This window comes from Pygocentrus nattereri, chromosome 24 (genome assembly GCF_015220715.1).
Source record: "Pygocentrus nattereri isolate fPygNat1 chromosome 24, fPygNat1.pri, whole genome shotgun sequence".
Classification (NCBI taxonomy): Eukaryota; Metazoa; Chordata; class Actinopteri; order Characiformes; family Serrasalmidae; genus Pygocentrus; species Pygocentrus nattereri.
Window position 1 is genome coordinate 32,672,481 of NC_051234.1, and position 22,500 is coordinate 32,694,980.

Sequence of the window (22,500 nt, forward strand, 5' to 3'; positions counted from 1 at the left end):
CTGTGAGACAATTTACAAATAAGCTGAATAATCTTATAATATTTCTACAACCGTCTCATGTGTTCACACAATCACACAACCCTGACCTGAAAAACTGAATGTAAAAGTTTTGTTTTTTTGGGGGGGGCGGCGGTGTTTGGGTGCAGGGGTCACACTGTCTTAATTGTCCTGATATCAAATAAATGAGCAGTTTAACTCCATAGACTGTCTCACAAGTAAACTCAGTCCATCGATTTTTACAACAGAAAGAGAGAGAGAGAGAGAGAGAGAGAGTGAATGAGAGAGAGAGAGCGAGAGAGCGAGAGAGAGAGAGCGAGAGAGCGAAAGAGAGAGAGAGAGAGAGAGAGAGAGAGAGAGCGAGAGAGCGAAAGAGAGAGAGAAGAGGGAGAGAGAGAGAGAGAGAGCGAGAGAGCGAAAGAGAGAGAGAGAGAGAGAGAGAGAGAGAGAGAGAGAGAGAGAGAGAGAGAGAGAGAGAGAGAGCGAGAGAGCGAGAGGGCAGGAGGTGACTCAGTATCAAAGCAATCAGTTTAATTACAGGCAAGTCACCGAGGCAGACAAGGTTCAACACCTCTGGGCAAATTAAGCCCTCTACCTAACCCACCCCATCTGTCTCACTCTCACTCTCTCACTCTCAATTTCTCACTCTGTATGACCCTCAGCCCCCACACACACACATACATATCACCACCACCACCACGGCCACCTTCTCTACTCTCACAGTGTGGTCCATCATGGTGGCTTTCTCATGGCCTGTAGAAGAGGAGATGCCATTTGTAGGGCCACTTCAAACACTTTAAAAAAGACATGAGTGCCCGATGACGACTGCGAGAGCCGGCAGAAAGGAGAGGCCCAAACCCAGAGTGAGGATGAAGCCCCACGAGGACGGCAGGGAGAAGAGAACAATGAGTAAGTGGGGGACACCACATGAGTCCCCAGCCCTGCCTCATGGGCACTGCCTCCGGTCCCCCAGTGGGGCCACTTTGATTTTCTTTATGTTCGACCCGTCCTGCCGAGCTGTGGAGCGGGGCTGGTGACAGGCAAGTGGTACAACGAGCTCTCGTTCCCTCGAAGAGGAAACAGAGAGGGAGAGAGGGACGAGCAGAAGCAGCGAGACACAGAAGACTAAAGAGCTGAAAAGCTCAAGTGAGAAAAGGACTGAAAAGTGGCCACCGTACCTGATTTCGGTTGTGAGCTGTTTTGTGTTTGTTTTGTGTGAAAATGTGTCACATGCTCGGATCCAGCCTCGCAAGACAGGGACTCCAATTCCCAGAGTCCTTTGGAGTCTCACGTGACTTCATACTCCCTACCCCACTCCTGGTGGAGATCTAAGTCTCCTGATTATTAAGGACTTGCACCTGTATTAAATTAGATGGGACTATTTGGTTGGGCTATTTAAGCACTGCTCAATTGTTCCGCTGAGCCTTACTGAGCGTCTTCATCATAACGTTTGTTTTCTAGTGTTTGAACTTTCGTATTGCTCTGCTGACTTTCGTTTTTTGCCTCGCCCCTTTTTGGATACCTCTGTCTTTGTCGTTTTGGATATATACCTTTTTGACCGTGGCTCGGACTGGGATCACGATTTTGGTTTTGTTCTATTGTTAATCAATAATCTTGCCATTTATTATAAACACGCTGATTTCCGATCTGCGTGCGCCTGCGACTCTGTCACCATTACAAAATGAAAGAATATGGCAAATGTTTTTCCTGCCTCCTGCATCCTTCCTGAGCCCAGGGCAGCACATGATGTGCTACACTAGCGCCGAAACCCGGGAGGAGGATTGCAACACACCAAGGGAGTCTCCACAGCAGAAGAGGAGGCCTAATGCCGCATACACCTACAACACCAGCCATGAAACGTGGCCATTGCTAGAGTGACCCCTGTGATACTTAATGGACATAAATCTGTTAAAACAAATGCAAATTTTATGGTAAAAAAGTCTCTCCAAATAAAAAGATACAAGGAAATATATAAACTGTCTAGTTGATCCATTGTTGAAAACTGGAACTGTTGCGTGACGTAGCATGTTGAAGAAGTGTGTACACGATCATTCTGGGTTATCTGTTCCACAGAGATTATTCTCTGGGATTATTCTGACAGGGACTCTTATTATGAAGGCCAGTCTTAGCCCCCTTTGGGGAGGTATATCTGTTAGAACAGAAAGAAACCTGGAGAGTGCAGACATGAGCTGTGAGTAGAGCTGTTAGCCAAAAGCCTCACTTAGTGTAAAGCGCAGCTGTGGCCAACCCCAAACGTCTGAGGTTGTTTCCTCAATTTGTCCATCTCTCCTTAAACCCTCCTCTAAAGGTTCTTCATAGAACAGGATCCTCATGTGTTTCATATCTAAATGCTCTGTTATCTTCATCACTACTTTCCAAACCCACTGCAGCAGCTTCAGCAGCTGGAAACTCTCTGACGCCGTTTCAAACGAGTCTCCGATGTGGACTGAATGAGGAACGAAGGGTTTCCGGCGTGACGGTCAGTCCTTAGTGATCTCCTGAGTGTCCGTCGGTCAGTTTCACACAGAATGTAGACGGACAAACGAATCCAGCAGCTCCACACGGTGAGAGGCAGATGACGTGTATCTCAGCCCCTCTTCACAGGCTCATAACTCCGGATGTGAGTCTCGTATGCTCTCGTGATGAGAAGGAACGGAAAGGGCGGCTCTACGGATTCAGGAAGGGTTTGAACTGGATTTCTGAGCTGGATCATCTCAAAAACACAGACACGGATACAGAGACAGAGAATTTGACAGGCAGGCACCCCAGAGGCCCACATTCAGTAGCCTGTTTGCTTAAGTTGAAAACCATTATGAAACCAAATAAACTAAAACTAAAACTGCATTGCCAGTTTAACCTTCACTGTGTCGTCCAACTGTTAATGGTCACTGCAAATTTCCTTTCCAGAGAAAGACAATTGGTTCTCCAGTTGGTGCCGTATAGTCTCCCATTCTAATCTCAGGCATACCTTTCTATGTAGGTTCCATGATGTCCACCAGCCCCAGCCGGATTATTGAGTTCTGCTACCAGTTCACAGGAGAACAGAGTGATGGGGACTCCAAGCAGTCCCATAAATGGTCGTCTCTTAAATCCTTAAATTGGTGTTTGAACCTGGATTTGAACTGTATTTGCCCACTTCAAGCCGTGTTTGAACAGCGGCAATAGGAAACCAATTATAAATGGGCACCTGGACTTCTTCCATAAAACAAAACTGGATTATGTTAGATGTTCGCCCAACACGTCTCACGGAAAGGCAATAAGAGAAAGTCTGTTCTCTTTAGTCACGGGCAAAAATCAACTGTGCCACTGGACAAGCTCAGAACACGGCTTCTTGAGTTCTTGAGACATTGTTCTTCAACATTAGATAAGGCTGTTCTGACTGTAAAGAAACCCCAGATACCAAAATCCAGTTCCTCCAGAGTGCTCTGCAGGCCGAGACGCCTGAAAGAGTGACTCAGGGACTCCTTGTGTTTGAAATGTTTATGTTCATCACACAGTTTGAGTTGCAGCATTTTTTGCGGACTTTAGCATCAACAATACGCTGGAAAAAAGATGAGCTAAAACACAAGAAATAAACACTGAATTTGAGAGTGGCTGAACAGTAATGAAGTAATCTGTCCATGCAGCAAAATTACTCGGAATAAATGGTTCCAGTCTACCAAAAAAAGTGTTCAGAGGTTTAAAATAAGTGGAAAATGCTGGTTTTTAGATCAAATCAGACTCACTACAGCACAGTAGCACACAAGACACACTGAAAATGAGCAAATCAGGCTTAGTTCAGTTTGTACAGAATGGCTTAATCATGAAAAGGGTTCTTTGAGTGCTCATGGTTCCCTATAGAACCATTTCCTTTACTTTGCTTGTCTACTCTTGCATCAGAAAAGGTACCATGTACCTTGTACTACACTTTTTAAAAATACGCTTCTTCAAAGGTTCTTAGGAAATAAAATGATTCTACATAGAACCATGAACACATGAAATGTTTGCATGCTCAAATGGTTCTTTGTATGGTGAAACGGTTCTTCAGATTGATAGAGAATATGTTGTATATGAACTTTTTTGAAAATTGGTTCAGTGTGATATGACATCGTGCATTAGAAGAACACTTTTTGATGGTACATAGAACCACATACATCATATTCTCCATCAATCTGAAGAACCCGTCCACGATGCAACAAACCCTTTAATCATGCAAATGGTTCTTTAAGTGCCCGTGGTTCTACATAGAACCACTGTCTTTACTAAAGAACCATTTATTTTAAGAGTGCAGTGTAACTATGAAAGCTGGGGTAAGTGATCCGCTACTCTTCACTTCTAAAGGCACTTTTATGTTCGGTTTGCTGTTCTCAGTAACCCTCATATCTGTTCCGTCTCTCCTCTTCTCCTCCACTGCTCCCCTATCTCTCTGTTCTTCTTCTCCTCAGCGCTCGCTGTATTTCCCAAACTCCAACGCCGAACCCAGGCAGGAGTTGTAATCCATTTACGCTGTCCCGCCAAACAAATTCCTTCTAAATAACCTCTGACACACTTACAAGCAGACTTAGCTGGGGTACCATTGGGAGAGTGGGGCTTCGGAAGGGGGGCAGAAACTCCGGGGGGAGAGCGAGAGGCAGAACAATTAAGAATGGGAGAGTGCACACACAGGAGCACCGGAACAACAAAGAACTCAAGCAGAGGCTCAAAACACGGAGAAACTACCGTCACGCCGATTTCCCTCCCTCTCCCGCTCTTCTATCTCTTTCCCGCGCAGGTGGTGCCCTGGGGTGGCTTTTCTTGGGCCGAGCAGACTCAAGTGTGTGTGTTCGTGTGTGTGTGTGTGTGTGTGTGTGTGTGTGTATACACACCTTACTTACAACCGAACATTTTGACAATGTGGGGACATTTGGACACATGAGAACTTTTTTATTTATTTTCAATTGTATTTTATTTTTAAACTTTATTTAAACTACAAAATCTAAAGCTTTTCTCAACCCCTTAATTAATTATTACACACCAAGACTTATTATTCAGCAACTACAGGCACTTCAATGCAATCTGGCTGAGCTGTTCTTTGCTTATAGAAGTGTGTAATAAAACTCTGGGCCTGCCAGTGGGCCCTGGCCATTTAAGGGGTCAAATGAAGGGGAAGGTAAGGTTTGGACATAGCACTGCATTTAGTATAATAACTAAGGCTGGGACGATAAAAATGTTGAAAGATTTAAACATTAAAAAATTGGAAAAGTATTGAGAAATGATTGAGAAATAAAAAGTCTTAAAAAACTGAATCATGAATGCTCAAAGAACCCTCTGCATGATGTTCCTCAGGTTGTGGTATATGGTTCTTTGAAAATGGTTCTGTAGAGCACCAAAAAGGTTCTGCTCCTCTTAAAAAGGGCTCTTTAGAAAAAAAAAAGTTCTATATAAAACTATGAACACTCAAAAACTGGCTTTTGATTAACTTTAGCGTTAGGTTTAGGGTCAAGGACAAGCATATAAAGTATGTATATACCACATTTGGGACATATGCATGACCCCACGTCCTGACATTGTATGAAAACACAGCTATGCGTTACGTGTGTTGTGTGTGTGTGTGTGAGTGTGTGTGTGCGTGTGAGAGTATGTGTGTGAATCTTAAAGCTGATTAACCCAGTCCCACTGCCTTAATGAGAGCAGAGAACTGTAGGGCACCTCAGAGACCTCAGAACAGCGAACCTTCGCCTGAGTCTCAACCCCAGCCAAGCGCTCGCTCCACACACACATCAAAGAGCGGCGAACAGGAGAGGAGACGCGGGGGGGAGGGGGAGGAGAGGGGGGATGGACGGAGGGATGCCTTATCTCCTCCTGAGAGGATGCTGCTCTGCGGAGTGAGATTGTCTAGAGCTGCCACCTGTCCCAGCCATCTTTGAAGGCAGCGCTAAGCCTGTGATGGGCCTGACCTCCTTCAGCTCCTTCTCTTTTATGTCTCTGTTCATTTTCTGCTTTGTTACATCCTCTCTCGCCCTCCCTCCCCCTCTCCCTCACTCTCTGTCTCTCTCTCTCTCTCGCTCTCTCTCTCGTCTCCTGTGGCCTTCTCTCCTGCGCTAACTACAAGGGGCAGGGATGTACCTCTTGTTATTGAAGCTCACACCCATAATAAGGAAGGGAAACATTTTAATTACTGTTTTCTCTCTTGGCCCCTCCCTCCCTCCCTCCCTCCCTCCCTCCCGGAACACAATAGGCTTCGGTAAAGCCCAGAGGGGGGCGGATACGGAGGACAGGGGTGTTAACCTTAAACTCACTGCCAGAGAGACTGAGATTCATATACAGTCCTGCACACACAAGCCTGGATTGAGTGAGATGCTCTGCCTTTAATTCCCACTGAGACTGTCTAGTACACTCTTTAAAAAGCTTGTGCACAGTAGAAGAACGCTTTTTGGTGCTATATGGAACCCGTCAAAAAGGTTCCATATAGTACCATACACAACACGTTCCATTTCACCCTATTTAAGCATGCAGATGGTTTTTTTGAGTGTTTATGTTTTATATAGAATCATCGCCTTTACTAAGGAACCCTTAAAGAACCGTTTAAGAGTTTAGAACAGGACGGAGAAAAGTGGAAATGGAGAAGTAGAGGTGAGATGACCCTACCCACCACATACAGCTCAGAGGAATGAGCCACGGTTCAAATTAAGGATGTACAATAGTTTCAGAATCGTATCAGTATCGGAATCTTATCGTTATTGGAATCGTATCAGTATCGGAATCTTGTTGGTATCTGAATCATATCAGTATTGGAATCGTATCAGTATCGGAATCATATCGTTATTGGAATCATATCAGTATCGGGATAATATTGGTATCAGAATCACATATTGGAATCATATCGGTATCAGAATCATATCGGTATCAGAATCACATCCGTATCAGAATCATATTGGTATTGAAATCATATCGGTGTCAGAATCATTTTAATATCCGAATGATATCGGTTTCAGAATCATATTAATATCGGGATCATATCGGTATCAGAATCATATTAATATCGGGATCATATCGGTATCAGAATCATCAGTTACGTTAACATTAAGGGCGGAGCAGCTCATTGGAGTTTAAAAGCTCTTAAATATCACAGCGGTGTTAAAATGTTTTATGCTGTTCCAGAAATTACTGTATTATTTTACCTTAAAAATGTTTATGCATTTATAAACTATGATTTCACTCAAATGCTTCTTCTTAACTCGTTGATTTTAGACTCGCAGAAAAAACAAGAACATTAGAATTGACCAGCTCACTACAGCGCCACCTTGTGACAGACCACTGCTGCTGCGCTGGTTAGTTAAGAACAATAAAAGCAGAATTTCGCCACTTTGAGGGTCGAGCAGACAAAATAAATCTACTTTTTACTGAAATCTTATGTAGGAGTTCATTATTTTAGCACACTCAGTGGGGTTAACGCGTACCATGATACGAGAATGTTTTGTTTAATGTTTTTAAGGACATCCCCAAAAATTCGATTTTGGGTTCTAGGGTTAGTTAGGGGGTCCTGGCCCCCCAAGGACCCCCTGTATTTATCACCTAGATTAGTTGCAGTCCTGAAAACCCACTTTTTGCATCTCTGAATCCACCGTAACTCACACACACAGCAATGAGTAAAAAATGCTGACATAATGGGTCTGAAATCACAGAGCCACTCTGGTAGTGATTACATTACTGCACCATCCCATGTAAAACTAATCCAGTTTGGAATAGTACTTCAGTTTTGGTTGTTCTTGACATTCACAGCAGTTTGGAAAACTTGGAAACTTGGAAAGCTGCTGAAGATTTAAAGCATTTTCTTAAAAGCGAGATTAGCACATTTGTTGGCCCGTTCTTTCAAAGTTGAGTGATGGTTTGTCTTACGTCACCACGGGAGTAAGGCAAGGCGCAGATGTTGCAGGAACGGATCCACACATGTCCATCCTTCAAGAATTGCCTTTATAAATAAGTGAGGCAAAAACATAAAGAGAGACTTAAAACGGTCTTAAGAAACAAGCAACTCATCTCGATTACCTCGGTGGTTTGAGACAAGAGCATCGCTTACAGCCCTGGAGTGCTTTGTCTTTCATAACTCGCTCCGGCACGAGCCCTTCAGGCAGGAGAGGGCGAGGGAGAGAGAGAACAGAGAAGCGGAGGAACGCAGGGCTCGGCCCGACATGCCGAGGCTCCTCTAATAAGCTGCATAAAAGAGGCTGATCCGCTTATCTGTGGTGCGCTGGAGCGAGAGGGCTAATGCCACTGATGTTTCTCTTTTGTGATGAAAGGATGAAGATGGAGGAGGAGTGCTCTTCCCAGCGCCTGCAGCGAGCCCGCGGCATCCCGAAACCCCCACAAGTCCCATCCGGGCCCGGACGTGCCCTCTCCTTCACACGGCTCGTGCTGCACCCCTTCCCTTCACCCGGCCGCACCCTCAGCCTTCGGGACGGCCCACGAGCGAGTGAGCAAGTTATGCCTCGCCAAATTAATCTCAGTGTATGTTTATTACAAAAACTCGAATACGGGAAACTAAAGTCCGTGTGTATCGTAATGAATACTGCCGTCGTTCATGCGCAGGTACAGAATGACAGAGCTGACAGTAACCACTGCGAGATCAGCCCGAGTCCTGTAGACGTTGTTCTTATTCACTTCAGGGGATTGTGTGTTTTCAAAGCTTTGAGCTTTGGAGAGGGGTGGAAAGTTTGGCCGGCTGTTGATCTAAAATGAATAAAGGACGGTGAAAAGTGCTTGCGCGTGAGCTTAGTTCTTGAAACAACAGCAATAAACATGTGTGAGAACAGAGCCTGGAACATTATGACTTATGTATTGCGTGTTTTTTGGACTTGTGAAGCTGTCAAAAGTACAGCGTGTTTTCAGATTTTTCACTGAAAACTGACAGTAAAATCAATCGAATCCTGAGTTTTCTTGCTCACATTGTGGAGATCATTTTAGTGAGGATTTTGATTCTGAGCCTGATCCTGTTTCATTCCAGACTGAGCAGAATTACAGGATCCTCATTAATAAAATCTCGCCTGTGGATTACACAATAAAGAAGAGTGTTATTTTTATAGTTACACTGATTAAAAAGGGTTCTTTAGTAAAGAGAATGGTTCTATAAAGAACCATGAACACTCAAAGAACCATCTGCATGCTTAAGTGGTTCTTTGCATTGTGACCCCCTACAGATTACAGAGCCCTGCTGGTGACATCCTGTATAATTAAAAATAATGCATGGCCACTCTGTATTAATGCATGGTAATGAGATCCTAATGCATGGCCACAACTTAAAGGATCTCATTCCCAATGTCTTTCTAAGTTGTGGCCATGACTTAATTATCTTGTCCCAATGCCTTACTAAGTCATGGTCACGATTTAATTATTACTAAATTACTAATTACTAATTACTAAACCTTACTAAATTGTGGCCATGCACTAGGATCTCGTTCCCATGCCTTTCTAAGTTGTGGCCACGCATAAGGATTTCATTCAAAATGCCCTACTAAGTCGTGGTCAGGATTTAGGATCTTGTTCCCAATGCTTTACTAAGTTGTGGCCATGACTTAATTATCCCCATGCCTCACTAAGTCATGGCCACGTATTAGGATCTCAATCCCAATGCCTTACTAAGTTGTGGCCATGACTTAATTATCTTGTCCCAATGCCTTACAAAGTCATGGTCACGATTTAAGTATTTTGTCCCTATACCTTACTAAATTGTGGCCACACATTAGGATCTCATTTCCATGCCTTTCTAAGTTGTGGCCACGCATATGGATCGCATTCAAAATGCCTTACTAAGTTGTGGCCAGGACTTAATAATCTTATCCCCATGCCTTACTAAGTCACGGCCACACATTAGGATCTCGTTCCAAATGCTTTACTAAGTTGTGGCCATGACTTAATTATCCCCATGCCTCACTAAGTCATGGCCATGTATTAGGATCTCAATCCCAATGCCTTACTAAGTTGTGGCCATGACTTAATTATCTTGTCCCCATGCCTTACTAAGTCGCGGCCATGCACTGTTTTTATTTATACAGCATGTCACCAGTGAGGAAATGTTGCAATGTCAAGCTTGTGACAACAGAAGAACCTTATTTTTTTCAAGTTTCTGTATAGAACCAGATACAACACATTCTCCACCACTCTCAATGCAAAGAACCATTTAAGCATGCACATGGTTCTACAAAGAACCCTTGAAGGACCATTTTTAAGAGTGTGGGTTTTGCTATTCAAGGCACGTTTGCACTGCTGACAGCTGACTCTCTCAGTTCAGTGGTCAGTGGAAGTTGGACTCAGAGGGGGACGGATTGATATGAAGTCCCGCCTGGCGAGTGCAGCCAGCCATCTCCTTCTGTCCAGCCAGCACAACAGTGGCCGTCCCAGCTGCAGTGTTTCCACCAGAAGCGCATTCGTCTGGGCCAGCGGTAGCTTACTATGCTCTACCAAGGGCACTGAGGTGGGGAATATCCCCAGATATGATGCCCTGTATCATGGCTCTGCAGCCAGAACTCCCTGTTCGGGTGAATTTATTGGGCCTGGATGTCTTTATTTTCCACCTCCTGAAGGTTTTGATTATTCTAGAATAAAATCGCCAGTGAGGCCTTCTGTCTTAACCGTACTGTGCCGGAGAACTTTCATCAAAGTGTCCGCCTTGTTTTTTTTTTTAAAAGGGTCTGAGCTCTAATGGAGATGTGGTCTGAACAAGACATGATCTGAGATCTCAAAGGACCAGAAAGAAATCCGAGTCCTCTTGAGAGTTCCCTTACACTGTGGACACAAAAAGAACTGAGGTCACTTGCAGTTGGGTCCCTTCCAGGTTCACCTTAACAGAACTCGGTTCTTTTAAAACAAACTATATGTGAAAACACTGTAAGACACTTGAGGTGCGTCTTCAGCAGCGAACCCTTTTTGGCATCTTACTTTTAAGAGTATTGTACAAGGGATTACAGGCCACAGGGTGCTGCAGATATCTTTAACCAAGCCAGAGCACTAAGCTCTGACACCGTATCCACTCCTGCAACTTGGGCTCCACTTTCCAGCAGGGCGAGGTTTTCACACATCTGAGAAGTCGTAGGCCGACACTGGAAAGCTTAGAAGTGGTTTCATTTAGACTTGAATGTCAAGCACAGGTGTCCTGAAGGAGCCAAAACTCTCAGAAAGGACAAAATGCTTAAAGAGCCAGAAACGCAGTGCCAGACATGAATACCTCCATTGTTTGGTGGAGTTTCTTGAGGAAACGATACGGCTTAGCACCAGTGGGACAACCACGGGTACATCCAGCGACTCTGGAAGTCTCGGCCCTGCTGGAAGTTCGTCCTTTGCCTTATTCAAAAACATCCTCTTGCTGTTTCAAGCTGCATATGAAAGCCAAGCTTTCGATTCAGCGTGATTTAATTCCCATAATGGGACACGGCTCTTACTGGCCAAGAGCGCATCTGTTTAAGAAAATAAGAACACTTGGAGGAGGAGGAGGAGGAGGAGGAGGAGGAGGAAGAGGATCCCCCTCCCCAGTGGAGACGAGAAGTTGCTTAGCCAGCAAGTGGCTCACTGTTGCTGAGGCCCAGTGACCCTCTAATCAGCCTACAATATAAACAGATGTTGCAACGCTAGCGACGCTTACACACCCTCGCACAATTACAATCTCAAGACATCCGCTCTGCCTCTCTCTTTCATTAATCCCCGCCTCAATCCCATGCTCTTATCCACACTCTGTTAGCGCGGCAGTAAGCAGGATGATATGGAAACTCTTATCCCTTTTTTTATTTATGAAAAAGAAAAGGAGCAGCTGAGGCTCAGGAATTGCGATTCCGCTAATGCGCAAAAAGAGGCCTATTTATCCTGTACGCGTTTTATCCCGAGTGACGACGAGCTTTGTGTGCAGCAGTGGGAGAGAAGCCGCTGAGCAAACACAGCATCGCTGCCTCGACTGCTACGTCCACATTACGAGCCTCGTTTCTCAGTTTTCAGAACTTTTTTTGCTCAGGTCCAATTTTTCCGCAGTGATTTGATGAGTTTTGAATCATAGACATGCTTTTCCTGCTTTTCCCTTTTCCGTGTCTCATCCTGGTGGTCAAAGCTCATTCTCTGCTGTTATTGTTTGTTATCCAGTGTCGACCAGAGGAGGACGGGGTCCCCTTTTGAGTCGTGGTTTCCCTCATGGGTTCTTCCTCTGGGTCTTTGGGAATTTTTACTTGTCACTGTCGCCTTTGGTGACGTTCATGAAGACTCGGACTCCAGTTGTAAAAAGCACTTTATGAATAAATTTTGACTTGAGTCGACAGTGATGGCTCTCATACGTGTTTGACAGTGGCTCATATCTGCGTGGAGGTTTTAACATCAAATTTAAAGACTTTTCTCTTTAATGTGCATTTTTCTTCCTCCTCCACTGCTTCGTTTTTTCTTTTTATTTATTTATTTATTTATTTTTGTTATTTCCCCATGCTGTGTGAAGCGACCTTGGGTTTGTGAAAGGCGCTATATACATTTAACATTATTATTATTATTATTATTATTATTATTATTATTATTGTTATCATTATTGTTATTATTATTATTAAATTTGCTCCCACTGACACTGGATGATGACGATGGTGATATGCAAACGTGCAATGAAGTATGAAGGTAAAGAAAAACACACAAACTGTGATCTGACGACTCTTCTTATTGTCTCATGGCCAGTTATCAGATGTAAATCCAATCTAAGCTGCATTTTGTAGCTGTCAGAAGTTTTTTTCAGCGCCACTTGAAAAAGCCAGCTTCCATTTACTGCTATGTGAATGTTTCATGATGAGCGGCCTGGAATAAAATCTCATTACATTAACGTAGGGGTGAAAATATGACATTGCGAAACTTGATATTTATTCTTTCAGACATCTGATCAGTTGGTACAGAGAAAAAAGAACCAGTAGGGCTACATTTAAAAAAAAAGCTATCATATCCTGTGAATACAATGATTTGTATTTAATATTTGGCACTAAATCCAGTTAAACAGACTGATTTTGCAGTTTTTATAATGAAGCATGCAGTTGGTCAGTGTCTACAGGCACTGACGGTATACATATGTTCAGAAAAGCAAATTGTTTTGTATTGTGACATCATTTATCATAATAATGATATATTTGTCATATTGTCCAGCCCTGCGTTAATGTATGCAAAAGGTTGACATTTTTTTCCCTATCCTGTAAAATTCCCTTTTGGATTTTGGAATTTTCATGACAGCAACGATTCAATCTTTGGCTAAAATTTGCGTTAAAAATCAGATTTTTGTGCTCACACCACTCAGAAAAGTCCCAGATGTTGTCCCTGTAAAGGGCATTTAGCTCTGACCCAATCCGCAACGAGCAAGAGAAGAAGACGAAATAAGAAAAAACTGAAAGAGAGAATTTTGTGAGCCCTTGCTGTATTGACAGTATCCCCAGTCCCGGCCCTGGCTCTCCCGCTCCCTCGGTCTCAAGACGGCGGTGGGGGGTGTCCGCTGCATGTTGCCGTGGCGACCAGGTGTGTGAGCCGGCAGGTGGAGGCTCGTTTAGGAGCATTAGGCCCTGCCACGCGCCGGCAGGAAGACTAATCACACTTTACCTGCCTCGTCCCTCGCATCCCTCCACTCCTGCCTACACAGCACAAAGAGCCACGAGCGGCTCTCCATTACACACACATCTCACACTTACACACACACTAACACACACGCACACCTGGGACACATTTATGACCTGATGGATCTGCAAAGAGGAAAAGGAGCGCCGGAGGAAGCTGGGGCTCAAGAGGAACGTCTGCTTGTGTGTGTGTGTGTGTGTGTCATGGCTTGGTTCCACCAGAGTTTAAGGGTCAGTATTTTTCACACTGTGGAAGCGAGTGATTGGCACCAGAGGGTTTTTTTTAAAGCTGGGGTATCAGACATGCCTTTGGGGGCTGGGTGAGGATCAGGGAGGGGTAGTTAAAGGATCTGCTCCTCTCGGTTCAGTAGAAAAGACCATGCAGTCTCACGCTACATACATGCATGTTCACTTTGCCTTAGCTGTAATGAACCTGCATGGAGTTTTAACCCTGGTAGAACCTGGTCAGCTCAAAAACAGATGCACCCTTAACTTATAATGATCTTACTGAAATTACTGAAGTGAATATGTGCTTCCTCACTCTAAGAACCTTCTCAGGGACCAGGAAACAGAGAACTCTCGGGTTTGTCGACGGAAGGAATCAAGGACAATATTAGTTTCTACTCCAGGGTAGTCGTTTTATGCAGAGCAGGACCAATAGGCTTGAAACGTGTCATACTAAAGGTTGCTGAGTGGAGAATTCTGCTAACCATCAGTTTTTAATTTGTTGTGAATACCGTCAGAGGAAGCATGAAACCAGTGAAGAACCAATCAAGACCAGCCAGGCTTGCTCAGGAAGGAAAATTAAAAAGGAATTTGTCTAGGAATGAAAACACATACCAAAAATGTTTCATATTTCCCTGTATTGGGAATTCGGCTCAAGGAAAATCAGTTAACCTTTTCTAGATATCCGTACCGGCACACATCCGTCAAATCATCCTGAAATCTGGTGACGTAATACTTTGTTAGAAAGCTTGAAATCTCAGGATTTGATTTCCACAAAACATTTTATGATCCGTCATTCACAGCAGTTACAATTGTCTCATTTGTAACAGCAGCACCGAACCTTTGTGTCCTCACCTTCAGAGCCTCGCCGCTTCCACAGAGACACCATAATCCAAAACATGTGGTCTGATAACACGGCAAGAGTCAGAGATCAGTTTAGAGATCTATGAGTCTGGAGGAGACAAACTCCTCCATTCTAGACTCTGTTACTCGTGGCAGGAATTCATAGAGTGATTCTGATTGTTGGGGAAAAAAACTTGAGAGTTTCCTTTCAAATGAGACCAAGAACAAGGCCAAAGTATGAGGGAACAGTCCTCCTTTAACTTTGGGTATGCTTACTCAGGCAAATGTGGGACAACAGTTAACAGGTTAAAGAAAGCAGCTTCGATCTCTTTGCTGTGTTTTTGCTTCTCTCTGAAATGACATGATTACTGCAGCGTCGCCTTCACTTTTATTAAACTACGATTCCCGATGGGTGGCAGTTACACCTAACAGTACCTCTCTCAGGATCCGTGTGTTTCTAGTTCAATAGTTAGTTGGCTTCTTTATCCATGGCTTTTCTTGAGACTTTATTCATATAAAAATCCAACAAAGCTGCTCTTGCTCCTTATAATCCTGTTGGAATTCCCATCAGATCTGGGAGACACTCTCCATCCCGCAGTCCATCGTACTTCTCTTGGGTTCTTCCGTGCGGAAAGAATGGAGTGCTTTCAGATGAGGTGGCCCCCTTTGACTTCTCCTGCTCCTTTTCAGCTCTTTTGTTGAGGACGGCGACTTTTCCACATGATCTTTGACCCCTGCGGCTCTTGGAGTGCCCTTGTCACCCTGCACTGTTTACCCCACTGGGGTCCAGCCAGCCAGAAACTTTCAGTCTTTCCTGAACCTTTAAACTGTCACCCTATTTTTGCCTGAAACAGCATTCCCAAAGTTAAAGCAGCACTGTTCCCACATACCTTGGGCTGCAGTTATGATCTTGGTCTCGTTTGAAAGAGAACACTCCAGTTTTTTTATCACCAATCAGAATAATTGTATGAATTAGTGACTCAGAGTAACAGAGTCTAGAATGGAGGAGTTTGTCTCCTCCTGACTCATAGATCTCTAAACTGATCTCTGACTCTTGCCGTGTTATCAGACCCCATGTTCTGGATTGTGGTGTCTCTGCGGAGGTGTTGAGGCTCTGAAGGTGAGGACACTCATATTTGCTGGCAGTTGCTCATTTAGTGCTGATGCTGCAAATGAAATGATTGTAATTGTTGTGAATAACGGATCATAAAGTGGTTTGCGGGAATCAAATCCTGAGATTTCAGGCATTCTAACAGCGTGTTGCATCACAGTATTGCTGGATGATTTGATGCATAAAAATGATGGGAAAAAATGGAAGTGAACACTGGTATAGTGGTCTAGAAAAGGTATGTATAGACTGTTTCTTTCACTGCTTGCTGTCTTTCTTTCTTCACATAAACTTGTCCTTTCTTTCCTTGTCCTCTCTCTCTCCCTCTCTCTCTAAGCCTTTATGAAAGGTGGCAGCCTTGCTGAGCTGGGCAGGGTGCTATTAGCCCGTGATGTTCTTCTGATTGGTCCAACTGTAGTTAACCTTTCTGCATTCGGACAAGTCAGCCGGATCGTCGCTGGTGGAGCACGGAAAACGAGAGTGCAGCTAATGAACTAGCTAAAGAGAGATACACTAAGTGCTCTGGAAGAGAAAGAGAGAGAGAGGGAGAGAGAGCTTCATTAAGTGCAGTGTATTAAGTCTACTCTGTCAGGCCCAGCTCGAGGCCAATTTAGCCAAACTAACCAAGCCATCACATCGAATTCCCGTCCGCAGGCGACGGCCAGGCAAAAGGTGCTGGTGCCAAATTAACCTCTCAAAAGGCCTTCGCTCACATCATCTCTCTTTCTCTCCTTCTTTTGCTCTCTCTTTGTATTGCTGGCACTCTGCAATGGGAATCAGGAAGAAAGAAAGAAAAAGAGAGACAGATCCAGAGAGAAAGAGAAGCTGACGGCTCTCCTCCCTGCAGTGCTTTGATCAGGGTGCTGATGAGGGAGGCTGCTTACTCTCGGCCCCTAATGAGGGAATTAGGGAACGTAGCGACTCTTTCCCCTCATACTAACCTCCCTCCAGATGGAAAAAAGAAAGAGAGAAAGGGAGAGAGGGAGAGACAGAGAGAGTGGGCAACTAGTCAAACGTCAGGCCCAATCATTCTCCCTGCACGTTTGCCTTTCACCTTCCAAAGAGGAAAGAAAGCAAACCTGAGGAAAGGCAAAATATACATTCTAGAGTTCTACTGGGTGAGCCTGTGTGTCTGCGATATTCCCAAGTGGTGATAATTCCTGAGGTGCAGAGTTGAATCTGAAAATTGCAGACAGGTTTGGACGATGCAACTCAAGGGATATTCTGGAAATATTCCACTTTTATCGTGGCCATGTAACCCCACACTGTCACAATGAGAAATCAAAGCGATTCAGTAACTGATTACACGGCTTTCCTTGAGTTAACTCAACATGAGGACACAAGAGTTCGCCCAACTTCTTAGAGGAGTCACAAATTCTCATAATTTTGTAGTGCAGATCCTCAGTTAGGTAAATAAAATGAGACCGAGGTGTTTCTGGGCTCACTCTACTCAACAGTCTGATGGAAAACATTCACACTACAAGTAATCAGATCCTAAACAGGCGGAAGTCAAGCCTGTAACGATAGAAGAAGCCTTGTTGGTGCTATCTAGAACCATTTTAAGAAAGATTCTATATAGAACCATCAACAACACATTCACATCCATCAATCTGAAGAACGATGTCACCATGCAAGGCACCATTTAAAGACAAAATGGTTCCATAAACACTCTTAAAAAAATGGTTCTTCAACGGATATTCAGTAAAAATGGTTTTATATAGAACCACAAACACAAAATAACCCTTTGCATGATTATATAATTCTTTGCATCATAGAAGGTTCTTCAGACTGATGGACTTCAAAAAGAGCGCTTCTGTTGTTATTAGATTGACAACATGACAGTAGCAGAACCCTTTTTGGTGCTATATGGAACAATCTACAAGCCGTTCTCCATCAATCTGAAGAACCATCTTTAATAAGGAAAATCTTTAATCATGGACAGGGTGCTTTTGAGTGTTTGTGGTTCTTTATAGAACCATTTTCATCACCAAATAACCTTTGAAGAACCATCTTTTCATGCGTGTGGGTTTCACAGGATCAGCTAGTAGCGCGTGTGCAAAGTGATCACTCACTGTAGTGGGGGTCCAGATAGCCGTTTCGGGGGTCCATGGCGAACAGCGTACCCCTGTAGGGCAGCGTGTGGTCACCCAGGTGGGGCAGAGAGGCATGCAGCTCCTTCTTCACCAGCGAGGGGCGCTCTTCTGTGGACGTGGACGGCTCCTCACTCAGCTTAGCGGCCGCCGAGCCCAGGCCTGCCGGCTGACCGCTGATCGCATTGCGCCTCTCCCGATGGTACGGAGAACCAGAGCTTTCATCCTCTGATAGATAGAGTGAGGTAGAGAAAGAGAGGGAGGTAGAGAGAGAAGAGGGAAGAACACAGGATATAAACTCAAGAAAGCGTGTCAATCTTTATTAGTAGAAAACCTCCAAACCTGCATGTTTCTACTGAACTTCATTAATAAAACAGTAATAACACCTTAAAACTCCAAATACCTGCCCTTCATTCCATCACCTTAAACGTTACACTCTTAAAAAAGACAGTTCCAAAAAGGTAACATTAGTTAAGAGAATGGTTCTATTTATTTATTTATTTATTTATTTATTTATTTGTTTGCTTACATGAATCTTTGCGTGGGGAAATGGTTCTTCTGACTTAGACACAAATGTGAACTGTATGTGGTTCTATGTAGTGCCAAAAGGGGTAATTGTGAGATCATAACAATAGAAGAACCCTCTTTGGTGCTATATAGAGCAAAATGTATATATATATATATATATATATATATATATATATATATATAGACTCATATACAACACATTCTCCATTAAACTGCAGAACCTTTTCACCATGCAAACTTTAAGCATGCAAATGGTTCTATATAGAACTCAGAGCTTTAAATAGAACCATTCCGTTTAGAACCATGAGTGCTACATATATGCGTTTGCCTGATGAAAAGGTCCAGATTGATGGACAATGTGACCGTGCAATTTCACCACGCAGAGAAACATTTAAGCATAAAATGGTCCTGTATCTAAATAGAAACATTAAGTTTACTGAAGAACCCTTGAAGAACCATCATTTTTTAAGAGTGTACATTAGCTGGCAGCATGTTAAGCACACTGTGATTCTCCATATCTCCAAAAGGAGATAAAATATTAAAAATATAGATTTAAAAAATTTTGGTTCATTGAGTAAAAATGAAATAATAAAGAATTTTGAGGTTTTTAATCGAACTGGAACGCCCAGCGGTGCATGTGTAGTGCGCACACACACACACACACACACACAAACACACACACACACACACACACACACACAAACACACACACACACACACACACACACACACACACACACACACAGCTCATGAAGAACAGGGAGGTGTGAAAAACACGCGCTGATACTGAAGATCTCTCAAAACAAGCCTTTATGTCTGTGTAAGGCCTCAACCTCCCTCTTCATAACTGCGCTGTCAGGGCACATATTCTCTGGGCATGTTCACACACACACACACACACACACACACACAGTAACGCAGAGCAGGTCTGGTCACGCTGAAGCTCTCGAGGAAGCTGAAATCAGCACGTCTGCTCTGAGCAGTGCTTTATTCGCTTTACGGGGGTTTGTGTGTGGAGCCGGCTGGTTTTGGTCGCTCCCAGCTAAACGAGAAACTCGCGGCTTTACACGGGTTTGTTTTTAACACAATGTCAGGACATGTCATATAAAGGGACCCCTCTACCGAATACTACGCTTCAACTGTAAGAAAAAATAAAAACACAAAGAAGTATTCAGATCCTACACATTTACAAGCATTGTTCTGATCTATTTTAACTGAAGGCATTAATAGAGACAATAATGAGCTAAATACATCGCTGTATAAATAAAATAAACATAAACCTCGGATCTACATTTTGGTCATTTTTCAGTTTTTCACTTCATTTCAAAGGACCTGTTGCCCTTTACACTGTGTGCAAATTTCATGATGAATGGACCAAAAGATACAGCCCAAAATTACTAGGAAAGACGTCTGGTTCCATTGACTTACATTAAAACTACAGTATGTTTTATCTTTCTTCTGTAAATTTACCATTTTGGAGATACAAGGTTTTGTTCCCACAACAGTGATATACACAATTTATAGGGTACTTTCTACTGACAGGAGTCCGTCCCAAACACGAACCCTTAAATTACACTTGATTTCTTTAAAAGTAAAGATTTAGATTTATCATGAGTTCGACTTTTATAATCAATCGTTTTATTTAAAAAATGCCGTCCCACATTTTTGTCACTGCCAAAACACAGAGTTTTGCTCTGTAGGCGGAGCCTTATTTTAGAGCACTTAGATCCCAGTGTTCTGAAGTAAATGTGTCCCAAAGTCTGAAAGTCAGTGAGGAACATTAAGAATCTCCATATTTTCTGCAGTTCAGCTCTTTTTAGTGTTTTAGTGTAAAATATGGTGATTTTCTGTGTGACCAGCTGCTCAGAGCTGAGTTTGCTGAGGTTCTGAGCTCAGAATGAGCTGAAACCGTCACTGAAACAGTCACGACTGAAACATCTGGTATGGTTTGGTAGAGTTATGACTGTTTTGGTGGTGGAAAAATTGAATGATCAATCATTAGTTTTAAAAAAAGAAACACAATTCAGGCACATTATTTACATACTGTGAAACATGCTATTTAAATTTGAACTTTTAATAGTTGATTAAACTTCTAATAAAACCTCTGACTTGTGGCTTGTGTTTGGGGTGGGGGGGGTGCAAGCTTGAACAGCGGTAGATACAAGTCATTGTAAATGAATGGGAGTCTATGAGGGGAAGTAGGAATGAAAAAACAACACACAGAGGAGCTCAGGTCAGTACAGAGTCTGACGTCCTGCCCGGAGTGAGGGCATGCAGTTTTGTGGCTGTCGTGTGAAGGAAATAATAGGGCTTGTGTGAGGCTCTGTGGGAGAAACGAGGGATGAGAAAAAGAAAAAAAAAAGAAAACAAGGACCTCTAAAATGTTAACTTTACGGCAGAGGATAAAAACTTCCTTTACTCTTAATGTACGTCAATGTAAAGAGATTTTATTTGAAGCTATTTTGGGGCATTTCTATTGGTCCAGGGCAGCAGCTGAGCTCTAACTATGTAGAAAACTAAAATCGCAAAAAATGGAGATTCTTGTTTTAGTTTTGGACCGCAGGGATATTTCTCACTGCTGTTGGAACAAAACCTCGTATCTCCATGACCCAAAATGATCTGGAAAGCATTCTGGTTCCACTGACTTTAAAAGTCAGTTACGTTTTTTCTTTCTCCTGTAAATTTCTAGTCTAACCTTAAACCTAACTCTAAACTTGACCTCAGTAACCAATAAGAACAGTTTTGCTGTTTCACGTTAAAGAAAATGAGGTGGCTTTTGCCAAAAGTACTTTACAAAGTCAGGACTGTTTTGTTGAACCTGACATTTTAGGTTAGCGCTGTTTTTTGTCTTAATAACAAACACATATACAGTCTTTTAGACACACACACACACACACACACACACACACACACACACACACACACACAGAGTAGAGGCCCTGCACTGTGTCCAACCTGAGAAATAAAACAGGCAAACCTTCAACTTCCCAGCAGCAGATGGATGTGGATTTCCCACAAATGCTCTCTCTCTCTCCTCTCCTCTCTCCTCTCCTCTCTTTCCTCTCTCTCTCCTCTCCTCTCTCTCTCTCTCCTCTCCTCTCTCCTCTCCTCTCTCTCTCTCTCTCTCCTCTCCCTCATATTCTCTCTGCCTGTCAGCTCTCTCTCTTCCCCTCTGTCAGCTCTCTCTCTCTCTTTCTGTCAGCCCTCTCTTTTTTTCAAAGACACAGAATCCCATGGAGAGGGCAGCTGAGTCTTTTCCCTGCATTCCAAACTGCCCATTAAATGGCCTCATGGGTAGTATCAACGCCCACAAGCCCCCCCCCCCCTCCCCTCTCTTATTCTCTCTCTCTCTCTCTCTCTCTCTCTCTTTCCTCTTGCTCTAGCTCTCTCGCTCACAAGCATGTGTAGTCACTTTCTACCACTTTATTCCTCCCTTTCTCTTTTTACACACAAACATGCCAGCACAGACAAACACACACACTTTGCGTGTGAGTGTATGTGTGTGTGTGTGTGAGTGTGTGTGTGTGTGTGTGCGTGTGTGTTTAAGTAAGCTGTTCTTCAAGGCAGGCATTGCAGTGGAGTCAGAGCGAGGCCTGCAGGGACGGCCTCCCCGGTGGGTTTAACTGGAGCGGGGTGATCTCAGTTTACGGGCCGTGCTGGCTCGAGTGGGTTTTACCGGTTGATTCGGGTCAGGGAGATGTGACCCATTACCCTTCGCTCTACGGGTCATCACCTCCTCACCCATCACAGGGAGGGGTTTCTCCCTCCTGCAGAGCGAGCGGGCTCTCTACCCTCAGAAGAGGGGGAAGCTATCCATCATCTGCTTTCGCTCATTTCACTCTTAACCCTTTTCCGAGTAAGTTCTGGCTTCATCCACCGTCCAGCACGGAGTTCTTTCAGCCAGAGTGTGACTGCAGTTCTACAATGTGGCTATGCAGCATTGGCTGCACGTCATCTGCAGAAGGCTATGGGGGATCAGCAGCCTGTATGTCCTGAATGCTGTGGTAATACATTTTATTAGCTGGTTTTTGCACATTCTGGTGACTTATTACACTCTAAATCTTATTAATCAGTAACTACAGGGACTTCAGTGCAAACTGGTTGAGCTATTCATAGCTTATAGTGGTGTGTAATAAAACTTTGG

General features: G+C 43.6%; 1 protein-coding gene across 1 annotated transcript in view; it reads right to left on the reverse strand.

The window, feature by feature from the left end:
• gli3 (GLI family zinc finger 3) overlaps positions 1-22,500 on the reverse strand; it is a 241,308-nt gene that overhangs the window by 132,095 nt on the left and 86,713 nt on the right. The window contains exon 3 of the mRNA XM_037534197.1: positions 17,811-18,056. Coding sequence (XP_037390094.1) covers positions 17,811-18,056 — 246 coding nt within the window. The remainder of the gene's footprint in view (positions 1-17,810; positions 18,057-22,500) is intronic.